This window comes from Anas acuta, chromosome 24, assembly GCF_963932015.1.
Source record: "Anas acuta chromosome 24, bAnaAcu1.1, whole genome shotgun sequence".
Taxonomy (NCBI): Eukaryota; Metazoa; Chordata; class Aves; order Anseriformes; family Anatidae; genus Anas; species Anas acuta.
In genome coordinates this window covers 4,412,373-4,427,454 of record NC_089002.1, presented here as the reverse complement: position 1 = coordinate 4,427,454, position 15,082 = coordinate 4,412,373, and the positions used below count along the sequence as shown (strand labels likewise).

General features: G+C 41.6%; 2 protein-coding genes across 2 annotated transcripts; both read right to left on the bottom strand.

Annotated features, from left to right (window-relative positions):
• Positions 1-52: 52 nt before the first annotated feature.
• On the bottom strand, positions 53-8,309 carry LOC137843920 (trem-like transcript 1 protein). Its single transcript, XM_068659722.1, has 7 exons — positions 8,178-8,309; positions 7,158-7,511; positions 6,105-6,425; positions 4,859-4,913; positions 4,405-4,508; positions 4,113-4,165; positions 53-3,476 (listed from the first exon to the last, which is right to left on the bottom strand). Exons 1-7 carry the CDS (start codon positions 8,218-8,220, stop codon positions 3,213-3,215), a joined length of 1,194 nt encoding a protein of 397 aa, XP_068515823.1. The 5' UTR covers positions 8,221-8,309; the 3' UTR covers positions 53-3,212.
• Positions 8,310-8,722: 413 nt separating this feature from the next.
• Positions 8,723-13,955, bottom strand: LOC137843919 (triggering receptor expressed on myeloid cells 2-like). Its single transcript, XM_068659721.1, is given in 5 exon segments — positions 8,723-10,127; positions 10,130-10,211; positions 10,716-10,770; positions 11,100-11,444; positions 13,901-13,955. Coding segments are annotated over 5 exon segments (696 nt in total). The 5' UTR covers positions 13,941-13,955; the 3' UTR covers positions 8,723-9,953.
• Positions 13,956-15,082: the final 1,127 nt, after the last annotated feature.

Here is a 15,082-nt window from a genome sequence, read left to right as displayed (position 1 = left end):
GGCAGTGGCCCAAGGGAATAAGCAGACACCATAGGCCTGGAGGGAATGCCCGTAGCACGTAATAGGTTATCTGATTACAAAGCCACTCAGATATTGATTTTTACAGCTTTTTGCTTTATTCTTAATTTGAAATTCTTTTCAGTTTCCTAACAAGAACAGGAGCAGACTAATTTAAAGCAGTCTTTCGCTTTGGAGAGAAGTTCCTATATCTGCTAATCTTGGGCTAATCATGGTTGCCAGGATCCTGTTTTTTGTTGCTTATCTTTCCTTTCTGGTATTCTATATTTTGCAGTTGCTGGGGATGAGAGAGAAGTAAGGCATGAAGTAGAGAACAATCTAACAGGTATTCTAGAGTGAATAGAATGAATAAAACTTTGTACGACTAACTTGAAGTGGTTAAGTGTTGGATTTTCTCTGTTCTTTAGGTTTCTCATGCAAGAACGCATTGCTGATTCCTTGTATTTTGAGGAGCTAGAGACAAACGTTCCAAAAGTGTTCTTGTGTTTCCATGATTTCCAGAGGAAAAGGAAAAGTATGAAGGAGCCAACTTAAATTTGTCTAGCAGGAAACTCCTTGATTTCTCTAGTTTTGCACCCAAGCAATATAATACAAAATTCAGTTTGCTTTCCCATTTATTTTTATTTTTTATTTATTTATGTATTTATTTATTTATTTATCTGTGGGTCTTTCAGGACATGGAGCAGAACTGGATGGTTTATCTAGTAGCTAATAAAACATTATGCTTTTCATGTCTTTTGCTCAAATCTCTGTGGTTTCTCATGCATATGGCAAATTTTACTCAATTCGCAAAACTGCTGCTGGAAGGCACTTAGGTGGCATCGTACTATGATGACTGTAGCAGAATCTCTAGAGTATAATTTATTATATGATTGCTCTGTTCTTATAGTCCACTTAGGGCAAGAGCCCTTTGCAGTGAGCAGATGAAGCTGCCTAGCCGTTAGTCACATGGATATACTTTTACTACCTATTCGAGATGAAAACAGTCCTCTTAGTGTTTTCTGCTGTTGAAGTGGACAAAGAAGAAACAAATATTTCAGGATAGGCTGCAGAGAATGTGTAGATTTGGGAAGAGTTTTAACTAGACCTCCTGGAAAAGGACAGAGGCGATGTCTGGAGGCACTGGAGTGGAAAGTATTGACTGATAGCGTCAGTCTTAGAAAAAAACTCCTGTCCTCTTACATCCTGTCCACTGTGCCCTACCTATCTCATATGCCCAGTTCCTAGAATGTTGCAAATTTATTTCCTGCTGCTGTCAAATGAAAGATAAGCTGGGAGGATATGAGAGACACTAGCCGCGTGCAACTCTACATCGCTATTCAGCAGCTAATACAGAGCCGGTTCACTGCGTAGATGTTTCTGCCAGGCTTATTTGAAGACACATTCAGGTTTGTAATGTCCCAGATGTCCAGAGGCTGCTTGTACACAACTCAGAGTGCTCCTGAATTCAACAGCTGACTATAGCAGAAGTGGATTAATGTGCTGCTGATGCTCACTAACATAACTACCAAATGTGCCAACCTAAGTTAGTTGTTCCAACAATGCTGCCTTTGTTGAAGGCAGGTCAAGTTACTAACAAGTCTCCTTCATTTACACCTGTAAGATGTTACAAATTTGGAAAGATTTGTGAATATTTCTTGTGTCTTTGTTTTAAAACACCCAGTTACGTATTTGTGTTTCATGACAGAGGACTGGTGCAATCTGTAGAGATAAACTATACCTAGAAATACCCTCAATTTCACCATATGATATCAGATTATCTACGGCTTTGTAGACCAGAAGTGTGTACCAATAAGCCTTGCTATCATGACTTAGTTATTTAACTTCTATGTTTTTAAGATCTGAGGCCTTCAGGGCCTTTATTCATTGCCTAGGTGAAGAATTTATGCATAAAAAGTTTAATTGCATTCAAAGAATCAAAGAAGTTAAATAAGGAATAGAGCTTATATATTGAAGCTTATTATATTAATTATTTGTCTTTCCCAGTGTGTGTAATTCAGACCTTAATGGTATGGTGCCCACACAAATGCTTTTGCTGTCTCAGAAATGATCCAAATGATAAGGGTATCAGTCAGTAAGTCATTAGGCAGTTAGTGAAGGCAGTGGTAAGGAAGAAGGAAAAAAAAAAGAAATAACTTAGCGAGAAGAGAAAACAGGAAGTCAGTATAGGAAGTGAAGAATGCAATCATCTAAGCCTGTTTAGGAAGGAAAAAAAAATGATTTTGTTAGCTATTATTTTATGTTATTTTAATTTTATTTTTTAGATAATTTGCAGTAGAGAGACAAAATAATCTCAGGCACAGTTGTAAAGAGCCTGATGTCCTGTAGCCACATCAGACCAGGCAACAGAAGTTCCTTCTTCTCTCCCCTCTCTTCTCTCCATCTCTCTGTCCTCAGAACTGGACAAGAACCCACAGGCAAGATGAAGTTTACATTTGCATGATATGATTCATGGACATCTCTGCCTTTCCACATTCCTTTTATTCCATGCCATGCAGTACCTAAGCTGGTGCTTCTTCCAATCTTCATATCAACAAATTAAAGCCATTTTTATATCATATTCAGCACCTCTGGGCCCAACTCATGGGATTAAGATGAGAATCTTAGCTGAATTTTGGTATTTATCCATAATCCTTAGTGGATGTTTGTACATATCACTATGATAACAGAATTCAGTAACTTGATCAAAATATGTGTAATCTGTAAAATTCATCAGATGCTTTACCACTTTGCTGATTTGGACCTTATAAGCATGGGCAGTAATTAACATTTTATAGGCAACTATTTATGTGAGTTGTTGAAGATAAAACTCTAGAAGGAAGTGTCATGCTCCCGTATCTCAAAGCCCATTGCTGGCTGTGGCACTGGATCTGTTGCCATGAGAGAATCTGTTTCCTGTATTTGGGTTTAGAGTCATTCATTGTTTAAAAATAGAGCAATTTAGACAAAGCAAATATACTACAGCTTTCCACTACATTTGCTTACTAATAGCTGAATCGTGATGCTGCACTACTGGAAAAGTGTGGTTATTTTTTCAGGGAAGGTTTGTGCATCCATGTGTCTCATCCTTTCAGCAGCTTTCAACCGAGCAATCCCGTGTGTACCCAGCTTCAGCAACCGGTTACAAATGGATCGTTTCTAAGCCCGGTTCAGCAAAATTCTATGAATAAACCCAAGGCTTTGTGCTGCTTCGTTTAGGTGGACCTGTTTTTCTCTTTCTCAGTTCCAGAATGTGGAGCTGTGGCTCTGAAGAAAACAGTAGCGTATTCTACAGGTCCTGAGAAAGCTGAGTTCCCTGGTGGTTCTTCAAGGTGGAATGAAACTTTTGGTGAAGGCTGCACGTTGACATATGTAACATCTTCAGGCTCTGGTTGAGTTTGGTGCCTTAAGACAGCATATGTTGTGCAGTCATTCTTATCCCCATTTGAACTTCTATTTGTATTTTTTCTTCCATCCTTCTGAAAAGAAATGAAGAGTGAGAAGTTACAAAATTCACCTTTTTTTTTTTTTTTTTTGTTATATTAGTCTTGGCTCACTTAAAATTACAAATATTTTTGCCTCATATCGTGAAGCTGGGGAGGAGAGCAGAGGATGCTGTAGAAAAGGGAAAGCGTGCTCAGAGAAGTTTGGGAAACTTCTTTTACACCAAACTTTGCTTCCTCAGTCTTAAGGGACTGGGTAGAAAGGCGCAGTGACAGTTAGCACACAGAATATTTAGGGGGGTTGTAACTAGCAGATTTTTCCTTTGATGAGAAGCTTTGTTGATCTTACTAAAGGTTCAAGGCCAGGGAACTTTCACAATTACATATTGCATTATTTTTTTCTGAGTATTGTAAAGCAAAACATGCAGAGGGGTTATGACTTAGCCAAATAACTGAGTCAGGTTGTGCCTGCTCTGCAGCCACATTTGGCAATCACAAACCCAGACCGCTAGCTGCAGTCTGCTGGCTTGAGCGGATGCTACGTGTTCGCTGTAGGATGTGTGGTATTGTGTGCTTTGTAATCGCCTTGAGTGGTAAGCACAGAGCCACTGTCTTCACGTGACAGAGATCAAACAAAACACCAAGAATGAGGGATTTTTGATGCTCTCTTACCTGCTGCACTCCTTTTCTGAAATCAGGATGTCTGCCAAAGTCCATCTCTTTTCCTGCCACGAATAACAGAGTCTCCTTTGAGTGCAGAACCACACCTTTACCTTTTCATCATAAAAATGATTGCCCTCTCTCTGCTGTCCCTGATTTAGCTCACATGTTGCATTTTTCTCAGCTTGGTCTTGTCTCTTCCCTTTGCAATGATACTACAAGTAAACCTTACTGGCGTTCAGGGTGCTGGGAAACCAGGCCCTAGGGGCAGGGAAAAATAGAGAAGAGGATTAGAGAGCTTTACCTGCTCTTTTCCTTCTGATGTAGCTGGTGACAAGGAGTGTAACAATAGCAATCAGGGCAGCTGTAGCCAGGATGGAACTCAGCACCATGACAGCATAAAGAGTCCTGCAAGGAAAAGCGTGGTATCTCCATTACTATTTACAGCATGAGAGGCGATTAGGCTAATATGGAAGGGGATTTTGTGTGTTGAAAAATGGAGTTTGGTTCTAGGATAAAAAGTCTGCATGCTCTCTCTAAACAAGTTTGGTTCTGGGTGGTCAATACTGGTTTACAGACACAAAGGATCCATCCCAACTGTATTTTCTTTGGCACTTGGCAGGTCCAGGGCATATTCAGAAGCTTGAAATCTCTTCCTGCACTCATTTGCGGTGCTACTAGAGCTCAAAGGCATCCCTCATCAGGATGCAGTTGCCCTTCTCATGATCTCTGATCAGGATCATTATGTTAGCTTTTACCTCTTGTCCTTTTTGCTGGCATCTGTGGGGCTGGCATCCAGTTCCTGTTTTTCCCCTTGAAAAAAGAAACAAAACACAGGAACAGGTGATTTTCCCACATCGATCCATCCCTGGTGACTTTCTCTCATGCTAAAAAATCCTGCACTGCAGGCTGGTTGGATGCTCCAGAGTTATTGCTTGTTTGTTACCCATGAAATTGTGCACAAGAATATTCCTCCTGTGCTATTTACCCACAGAAGACTTATTAATGCAGCAGGCACTAGAGTGGGATCATCCAGTTTGTCGAGAAGGATCTGGGAGTTTTGTTTAGGTTGTTCAGTAGTACTTTTTATCAATGAATCTAAATAAAAACATCAGGTGTAGGCCCAGCCAGACAGCTAGTAGCTAGCTGGACAGGAACAGACATCCTGCGAGTCCAGTTTTCTTCCCTTTTGGTTATAGTCCTCTGTTTGTTTTGGTTTGTTTTTAATTCTTGTGAAATATTTCCTACTGAATTTCATCATGCCTTGGAAAACATACTTATTTGATGACTATATCACGTGCAGAGGGGCAAAAGAGTTGTGGTTTCTGCTTCCCTTTTAAGTTTGGGTTCTGTGACAGATCAAAGGGAAAGGACAGCTACTGTCGGGGTTAAGTTTTGTAGAAGGGATAGGTAAGCCATGAAAATTCATACCATTTTAGAAAGTGATGAGTTGCAATTGAATGCTGTTAGAAAGGAAGCATTTTAGAAAAGGAAAAAAAAATTCTTGTGATCTTTTTCTTAAAAAAGAAATCTTGTGGTTTCCCCTTCCCTCCACATTTTTCACTTGTCAGAAAAATCAAATAGCTTCCACCAAGTATCTTCTGTTTTGCTGCTTTCTGCCCCAGCTAAAAGCAGAAGAAGTAAAGTGTGAAAGCAAATAGAAAAGTTTATTAATGAACAGTGATAAAGAGATGAACTCAGGTAGAAATTCAGGTAAGTGTTCAGATCTCTTGGAGTCTGTTTCATCTGCTGATGTGAATGTTAAATTTCATTAGTCAATGAAGCCAAACCAGACTGCCTCCCTCCCAAGAACTGGCTGCAATTTCTACCATTAGTATGTATCAAAAAATCTGTGTAAGAAAGGAAATTCAGGAATTATCTGTGTCTCAGGAAATTTCAAGGCTCAGAAGAGAGCTCTTTAATGTTGAACTGGAGTCTTTCTTGTCAAGTACTAAGAAACTGCTGACTTTTAGAAGATCATCATTATTTCTTTGATTAACTCACCCAAAACTTCCAGCATGATCCTCTTCAGCAGTTTGTTTCTCCCCTGGAAATGGCTCTCGAGATGGTATTCTCCTGAGTCATTAAGTTGGAGATTTTTCAGCCACACTCTAATCATTTTCCATGAGAAGTCATTCGTCATTTTAGTCCTTCCTACTTTAATGATACTTTGATCAGTGTTAGCTCTGATAATAGGTTGACATGTAGCTCGGGACACCATTTTGCACCACAGAAAATGTTGAAGCTTCCCGACGTTGATTGTCACAGAATAGGAGCAATGAAGGAACAGGGATTTCCCTTTTTTTGCAAATATTATTACAGGTTCTAAAGACAACAAAGTGATGATTCATTAGAGGGGCAAGAGACAGGAAAATGCAATCCCCACAACAGCAGACATCTCACCCAACAAAGAGAACTGGCAGAAGAAGTTAGCAGCCCTGGTATCAGGTTCCAGGGCTGTCCTTGCTGTCAAATTCCCCAGGTGCTGTGACATGGAGCTACCTCTGTGCTGTGTTCAAATTTAGGAGGGTGTTGCTCCATCTCACAAGTCTTTTAACACCTTTAATAAGTCAGCTACTTGAGTTATCAAAGCCTATGTGAAAGATCTCTGTGACTGGAAAATGTTTTCAACAAAATGGAAGACCTTATACCCTCCAAAAAAGTATTATTTTTTGTTTGTTTGTTTGTTTTCATCAACTTGTCTGAAATGTTTCTGCCCCAAACCTAAACCCATTTGTTTTTGATGAGTATAATCCCACAAAATTGTATTCATGGTTTTTGACAGTAATTTTTTAAACAATGATTTCTTTCCCTTTGACTTTCTTTCCCTTTCCCTTTTTGATTTAATGTGGAAAAAAAAAAAATTCCTGGCCATTTCTGCCTCTAGATACATGCGGATACATATTGCATTTTCTTATTGCCCTCGATAATCTCTAGTGGAATCTCTGTGACTAGATACACCATACTTTGCTATGGAACAAAAACTGGAAATGAGGCATCATTCTTGATTTATTTTGGCTGTCTCCCACCCAGTGCACTGTTGACCTCATAGCTCACCCGTAGGTGAAACCACCATCTGTATTCTTTGCAGCAAAATTTGCTTCAGATCTACCCAGACTCCACACTGGTATGTGCCAGAATCCTCTCGTCGAAGTGCTGCCATGCTAACAGAAAACCAGCCGCCTCCAAAGTCTTTCAGCTGAACAGGACGATACTGTGCACGGTTAGGATTAAGCCCTTCTTCTGAAGGGAATCTCAAGGGTAAGCCTGGACAATATTTTTCTGGTTGCTCCTTGCACCAGAATTTCTTCTTGTGTAAATGCTTGTGCACATCATATGAACAGTTAGCTCTGAAGGTGTCTCCCTCTACTTGCAGAAACATGTGCGTGTCCTCTCCTGGCATGCACAATCCTTTCAAAAAAATAAAAAAATAAAAAGAAAATTGATGCTAGAACTAATGTCATCTTATTATGTCACTTTTTCTTACGTTATACCACTAATACCGCTGGGACTGTGAGAAGAGTTATTTAACTCTGCAGTTTTGCATAAATAAACATCCATGCCTAGCCTAGAAAAAGGGTGCCGCTACCCTTTTTCCATTGTTATTCAGATTGTTCCTCTCTGTGGACTCAGTATTTATTGGCAGTAAGAAAGCAAACAGCAGCTAGCCTGTCTGACATTGCTCACAATACCTCATCCATCACGAATCTGGAGCAAGCAACACAGATTTCCCTCCCCATATGCTGGATGATTTCAGACTAAGAATGCTTCAGTGGTGGGAGAGGAAGGTCTAAGAAGGTCAGAAATTGCCAGGTATCCCTCATAAAATTAATTTCTGGACAAACTAACAAACTACTGTAAAGAAAAAAGAGAAGCCAAAAGCTTGTATAATTAAAATAAGCACATTTCAGGCTGAATGTGTCCTCCCCTTGTAGTCCCTCATTGACATCTGGCAGTCTTATTCTGTGTCTGGCCATAGATGGCCTGAATAAAAAGTGTAAATAAGAGTGTGCAATGTACACAACAGCACAGACAGTACCCCGTTCCCTGGAGAAATAAGAAGTCTCTGAGCCTTACCTGGTAGTGCCAGCAAGAGCAGCAGGGCTGGAAAACTGCCCATCCTCAAGTAGAAAGTGAGAAAAAAAATATCCCAGATCTTCTTTATCACTGAGGAATTCTCTAGTGCTGGGAACTTAACTTGCTTTGTCGTTTACAGTCATCTGCTGCCTAGTGATGTTTCCAGTTTGGAGTCACTAACATCTTTTAACCACAATCTTAATATTACTTCCCATGTGGGAAGGCTGCACCATGTTTACTGGCTGCTTTTTTTTGCTTTAAATATATTGTTTTCTAGATAGCCATATTTGGCAACCATGCTGTGTGGCTGGGAAAGAAATGGATATTTTTGGTCTCTAGGGCCACCTTGACGTACTACAGAGCAGCTTTCAGTAGGACGTGTTCATTCTTCCTGCTGTTTTGCACTTAGATGCAAGACCTGCCAACCTGCCTGGGTGTCCTGGGGCACTTCTGTACACTATAAATGTGCCAACATGTTCTAAGTGTTACCATTTGGGAGATGTATTTTGAGTTGGGGTACTCCAGCATTTTATCATGAATCCACATTAAGTAAGATAATCAGTTTTTTTATTTAGCTTTGTAGGCAATGCAAGGAAATACAGAAATATGTGGCCTTGGGTTTGGGGTGTTTGGGCAGTTAGATGCAGCTTCATTTGGGGGAGTGATAAACAATGATCATGTTGGTAACATCCCTTTGAGAAAGTAGATGAAAGGCGGGGAAAAGAACAAAGAGTTCATGCTTTGAACGTTTCACTTGAGAAATGAGGAAGCAGGCTCAGGGTTGTGCGTAGCCTTCACGTCCCTTCCTGTTACATTCTGCAGTTTCGCATCTCTTTCCACACCGACTATCCACTAAGGATCCATTCTGCCAGAGGAAATCTGTGGGAGCTGGTAACCTTGGGAAAAGAGAACCTGTCACCTGGCAGTACTGTGAAATAACATCACGTTGATGGGTCTCAATCCAGACCCCGGTGGAGTGATGCTGGAGATGAGTTTCTGGAATAACTGCCTGGGTATGGAGCAGTTACTCGCAGTGACTAGAGGTGATAGCAGAGCACTGCATGGCCATGAGTATAGCAAAAAGGTCAGTCATTAGAGGGTGGAGTCTCAGTTACAAAACTAATTTCTAGACAATAATACTGGCTTTCAGTACAAAGCACACACTTCTGGTTATATTTCACGCCTCTGGAAGAAGCGTTCAGCGGTTTTGTAGAGGTACAGGATGTGCTGAAAAAAGCTATTAGCTCTTCAATGAATCAAAAGCTCCTTGGGGAATTTTGACAGAACCATGTCTTAAAATTTTTACATTGTCTGTGTGTGCATTCATGAGTTCCACAAGAACACACGGTGGTTGAGCTGCATTACCTGAACTGTTGTTTATGTTCACTGGCATATCTGTGCTTTTATTTACAACAAAGCGTTGTCTGGCCTGGCACTGAGCTGGGGGAAAATGGAGCAGAGCTCTGTCACCTTTACTGTGTCTGGGGAAGCATCTCTGCACATAGGTAAGTCTTTGCTGGATCTCTTGACAAAAATATTTCATATTCCTCTTTCCCCCCAACCCCCAGTTCCATCTCCTTCCACCAGGTTCAGGTGTTGCTGGCAGCATCCTTTCACTTCGGTTGCGTTGGGAAAAGTTGGTCAGCGGCAATGAGAGAAGGTGAGATGGTGACATTGCCTCTTTAGGGCGATAGGTCTGTCAATACCTATGTCCTGTGGGTCATCCTTTTCTTTCTTACAGCAGGTGGCAAAGCTTTGCTGGAAAATGATTGATGTTCATTTCCCCGTCGATTGTCTTGGTTCAGCTCTAAGCAGTGCTCTCGAGGAGGAGCTGATTCCATCATGTGCATGCTTTACGAGGTCACCAGGGAAGGGGAGGACCCGCTGTTCATTCAGGCTTGAGTTGTTCTCCTCTGTCTCTCTGTTTTTCCCACTCTTGCTAATGACAAAAAGATCAGCACGGCCACCACAAACTTGACAGCCAGGAGTCCGCCAAAGACGTAGAAGACAGTGAAGTCAGCTTCAGGATGGATGCTATGGGGAGCCACAAGCAAAACAAAAAAAGGCTTAGCAAGGAGGGGATGGTTCAACCTTTAAAAAAGTTCTTATATCTTGGTAGTACAAAGTGCAAAGATGGTAGCATCTCGTGTGACAAGCAGTCCCTGCCTGGGCATAGCAGAGCCTTGGAGGTTAGAACAACTATTATAAGTTTTAAGTTTAAGATCTCACATATGAATTATAGAATCATAGAATCTGTTTTAGGTGGAAAAGACCTGCAAGATCATCGAGTCCAATCTTTAACCTAGTATTGCCGAGTCCACCATTAAATTGTGATCTGCAGGATTTGTTTTGCCTGTCCCTGAAGCACTGCATTCCATTTAGAAACTACACAGCAGCTTTGAGAATTGTCATGGATTAGGAATAGGCAGAGAATATGCCTGTGGCAGTATTCAGCTTCAAACAGAGGTGCAGAAGCTAATCTAATTTAGTCCTAGGAAAGTTAGAGTTCACGGCCTGAGAAAATGTTTTATGGCTTACCTGGAGATGCTGTGCACAGCTCTAGGCTCCTCTGGCATTTGGGTTTCCAGGACAGCTGATGACAGAAACAGAACAGTTTAGTCTGCAAGTGTTTCTGCGTGATACCTGTTGGTTTCACAAAACCAGTGCCCCAGTTAGGCACAGGTAACCAAGAAGAGACTGGACAATGAGCTGCATGCTAGGAGATTAATCTGGGTAATTATAGATGACGTGTGTTAGATGTCTGTAGTAGTTGCTGTAAATTAGGAACTAAAAAGAGACAACAAAGCATGGTACTTCCTTAGGAAAGTAGATGTTTACCAAAATAAGGCCTTGATATCTGCAGACACGTGAAATTTAAGTTAAAACTCAGGAACTCATAAAACACAGAGCCTCAGGACCTACCTGTCAGCACTTTCACTTGCACCTTCTGTAAGGTGTTTGTTTCCCCCAAGAAGTCGGTCCTGCACTGGTACAGCCCAGTGTCCTGCTTCTTGAGTCGCTTCATGGTCACCGTCAGGACCCCTTTGTGGACGTCATCACTGATGGCAGTGGTGCCGTTCCTGTTCTTCAGGAAGGGCAGCCAGAAGCGGCGGGCGCTCACCACGTGTTGGCACTTGGTCTCATCGATCTGCTTGCACCAGCTCTTTTCTCTCCACCGCTGCTGCCGGGGGTTGTAGGTACAATTGATAGATATGGTCCCCCCCTCCTCTCCGTACACCAGGGTGACGTTGTCTGCAGCACAGGATGCTAGAAGGAGAAAGTGGTGAGCCACATCTCTTTTACATCTATTGCTTATCACCATGTTTAGGCTAAACAAATGCCGTTTTCCTCTTTTACAACTCTAATGATGACTGCTGCCAGCTGTAGGGCTGGCTCACCTGTCTGCTTCCCTCATGAGAGTCTTGGTTCAGACTTTGTTGAAATATGTCAGTAGTGACCCTTTTGACTCGTGTGTCATCTGGCTCGTGCCAGGCAGCTCTTGGGGAAGGGACTGAGGTAACCGTTCCGTTAATATTTCAGATTTTCTGAAGCTCAGCCAATTTTGGTCTTCATCTTCCCCTTCTGGCCCTGTGGTGACGGCTGTGGATTGCAGTCTGGAGCGCAACCACATCACGCTTGCTGTAGTCGTTGGGTTCCTGCCCATTAAGAGGAAGCAGTTGGCCAGCACGACTGGGGGATTAAAAATAAACTTGCATTTTCCTCTTGTTCTGAGGAGCATGAAGCTGGGTATTCAAGTAGATTGACTGGACGCCAGGCAAACTGGCTTGGCTTTTAAGAGGTCTTTTCACAAGGCAAATCATCAAAACACAGCTTGACACAATAATGACCAGTTGTTTCTGAGTAACACTCAGATTTGTCCTGCTGTAACACCCCTACTTTGCAGCATCCGACCTGCCTACCTGAATACAGCTGCAGCAAGGTTCAAAGGTATAGATTCCACATATGTTCAGAAGTATGGATTTGGCTCCAGTGTGCACTCTGCTGTGGAAAAGGTCCTGTGCAGTAAATGCCCATGAAGATTACCCCAATTTTAAGGGCTTTACACAGCCAAAGGGAAGCAAAACAGCCTTGGTGGATGCTGGAAGTGATACCTACAAGTGCCCAGCTAGCTGTTTAGCAGGTTACTTCTTAATCCGAGTCCTGATTCCAGAGTCAGCAGATGTTTTCACCCTGTCTTTTAATATCCTTTTAATTTTAATCCTGTTTATAAGTGATCTTCAGCTTCTTTTTATATATATATATTTATTTTTTTTTTTTATTTTTTGCTTTAGTTCCTTATTTCTGATTTCCATTCCTCTTTGTGGTGGGCAAAGACAGAAGGGACCATCTTAACTATAAATAATTCTGGGGAGGAGTGCAGTGTGGTATTTATGGAAGTATTTGTATTTCTAGTGAAAAAGGCTGAGGCTTCTGTGAAACCATACGTAACACTAAAACAGAAGTAAATTTAAAAAAAATAGGTCATTTTAAGGACTTTGAGCTGGCAGAGCCTTTTAATAATATGTCTTAAAATAATCATAAAAATTCTGAGTGAATTGTAAACTAAAAAAAAAGAACCACTAAAGGTCTTTCAGGCTTTCCTAGAAGAAAGTCTAAAAGTGGAGCTATGCTCTCCAATTATCTAGCACCTACAAGCCTTTATCCTGATATTTTGCTCCACTGGGTACTTCCAGTCAAGGTTTACCTCTCTCCATGCCCAGTCCAGTCCTGTGCAAGCCAACTAAACATGTTAACTCCCTCTCTTATTTCTCTTGTGGACCGTTCCTTGCCCCTAGTTCAGTTACCTTCAGTTCCTTGGCAGCCCCAGGTACTTCTCTTACTGACCAAAAACACCTCTGCAAAAATGTCTTGATCAGAGTCATGGCATTTAAAGATTTGCTGATGCCCCTGTGGAAAAACTGTGTCATTATCTTTTCAGCCAATTCTGCTGACGGGTCCTTTACTGTTTGTTCTCCCTTGTTGCTTGCTTCCGGAAACAATATAGTGGACTTTTTTTCCAAGTGCATTCAGATTTTTGTCATAATTGAGATAGGTTTCTGTGCTCCCAAAGTCTACATCTGTTACCTTTCTGTGCACTCTTTCAGATATCTAGCCTCTCCAGAATTTGGCTGCAGAGGGGAAGCTTTGAGCTGGGAATACCAGCTAGATCCTGTGCCTGGTTTCTCATTGCAAGTGGACATTGCTGTCCAAGCTGAAAATAGAGACTGGGAGTGTTGCCCTCTACAAAGATGTTCTTCTTGGCTTATTGCAATACCTAAGATTTCAGAGGAGAGGCCCCTGCTTCAATGAATTTTATTTTCCTCCTCTGGAACCACAGCTGCTGCATTTTACATTCAACCCCCTACGAATGCAAACAAGTAGGATTTTGCAGTTTCACTCTCAGAAGGCACATAAGACTCCTGTTATAACTCAAAAGGATCCCTGTGAGAAAAGGTGAGTGCTTGGATCATTGCCGGCCCTTTGTTAAATTAAGAGAAAAGAGCAAACTTCAACCATAATAAGAGTTTTTATTGGTCTTCTGAAGAGCTGCATGCTACCACAAAGATGCCTTTGCATCCAGAAGGAGCTACTGTATCTCATGGCCTGTGCAGTCTTTTCCTGTAGTATTATCAATAATCTTATATGAGGGTCAGATCGAAAGTTTATACCAGTCCTTTACCCTGCCCGTTAACTGAAACCCAAGGCCATGCATGCTTTCTTACCTGACAAAAGCAACAAGATGAGGTGCGTGAGCTTCTCCATGTCTGTCCAGCAGAGAAGCAGTCAAGAGATGAGTCTGGACAAAAGCAAAAAGGATCATTGCCCAAGAGCAGCTTGCTTTTCCCCCCTCCTTGCTCTGCCGGAAGGAATGAGCACAGGAACTTGGCATCTTTTTCAGCCTGTGGATTGAGCAATTCGTCAGGGACAGGCATTTCTCTCACAAGCTGAAAATTCAGGCATCAGCATTGCCCACTCACCACCAGAATTTAGTCTAGACAGACCGAAAGAGAACATCATGTGATGGTGTCCAGCATTAGCAAACTGATTGGCTGCCCTTTTTTATTTTTTGATTTATTTACTTGGAGATCTTCCATGCTAGTGCTGGTAAAGCCTTGCTTCCTAACTTACAGAAACAGGCAGATAAACATGCAGATCTACCCATTAATAAACGTACCTTCTTTTTCTTTCCTCTAGTTAGTGTTTAAGAAAATGGTAACTCATAGCACCTAAAAATTCTCTTACACATTCCAGCTCTTGTTCATTGTTGCTCCACTAAGCACAAGTCTGGATTCTCTTTGATCAGAAGCAACTGTGAACCTGAACATGTATTTCTTCCACTTGATTGTCTTTTACTATTACTCTTCCACTGTTTGACCCAGTGTAACTGACTGCAAGGATAGCAAATAGTTAGGGGAATCGTGGGCTGGATGATCCATTTCTGGAACCATTTTTCTTCCTTTCGTGTCGAGATAAACATGGAAACCCTGACATTCTCAAAGAAAAAATCAGCTTCCCTGCTGTAGCTTTAGCAAGAGAAACCGATTGGAAAGCTGGATGTGACTGGCCTGTGAATAACGAGAGGTTCAGGCCCCTTTAATCTGCCACCTGTCTGCAGAGCTTGGTGCAGCTGAAAAAGTGCTGGGGCTTTTGGTCTTTTAGAGGAATTGAGCTGACACCCAGCAAACTAATTTCTCATTGCTCACCAGATGACTGCTAAATAAAGACAGCAAATGCATAATTTAGGGTATGCCCAGCAGAAACAGGGAAGTGATGGTATCCAAGGCCCTGATGAGCTTTCCCATGAAACCTCACATGCATTTCTGGTCCTCTGTGACTTTAGAAGAAGCCACTGGATCTTGCTTTCCATGCTGTAGCAAAAAGTAAAAAAAAAAAAAAAAAAAAAA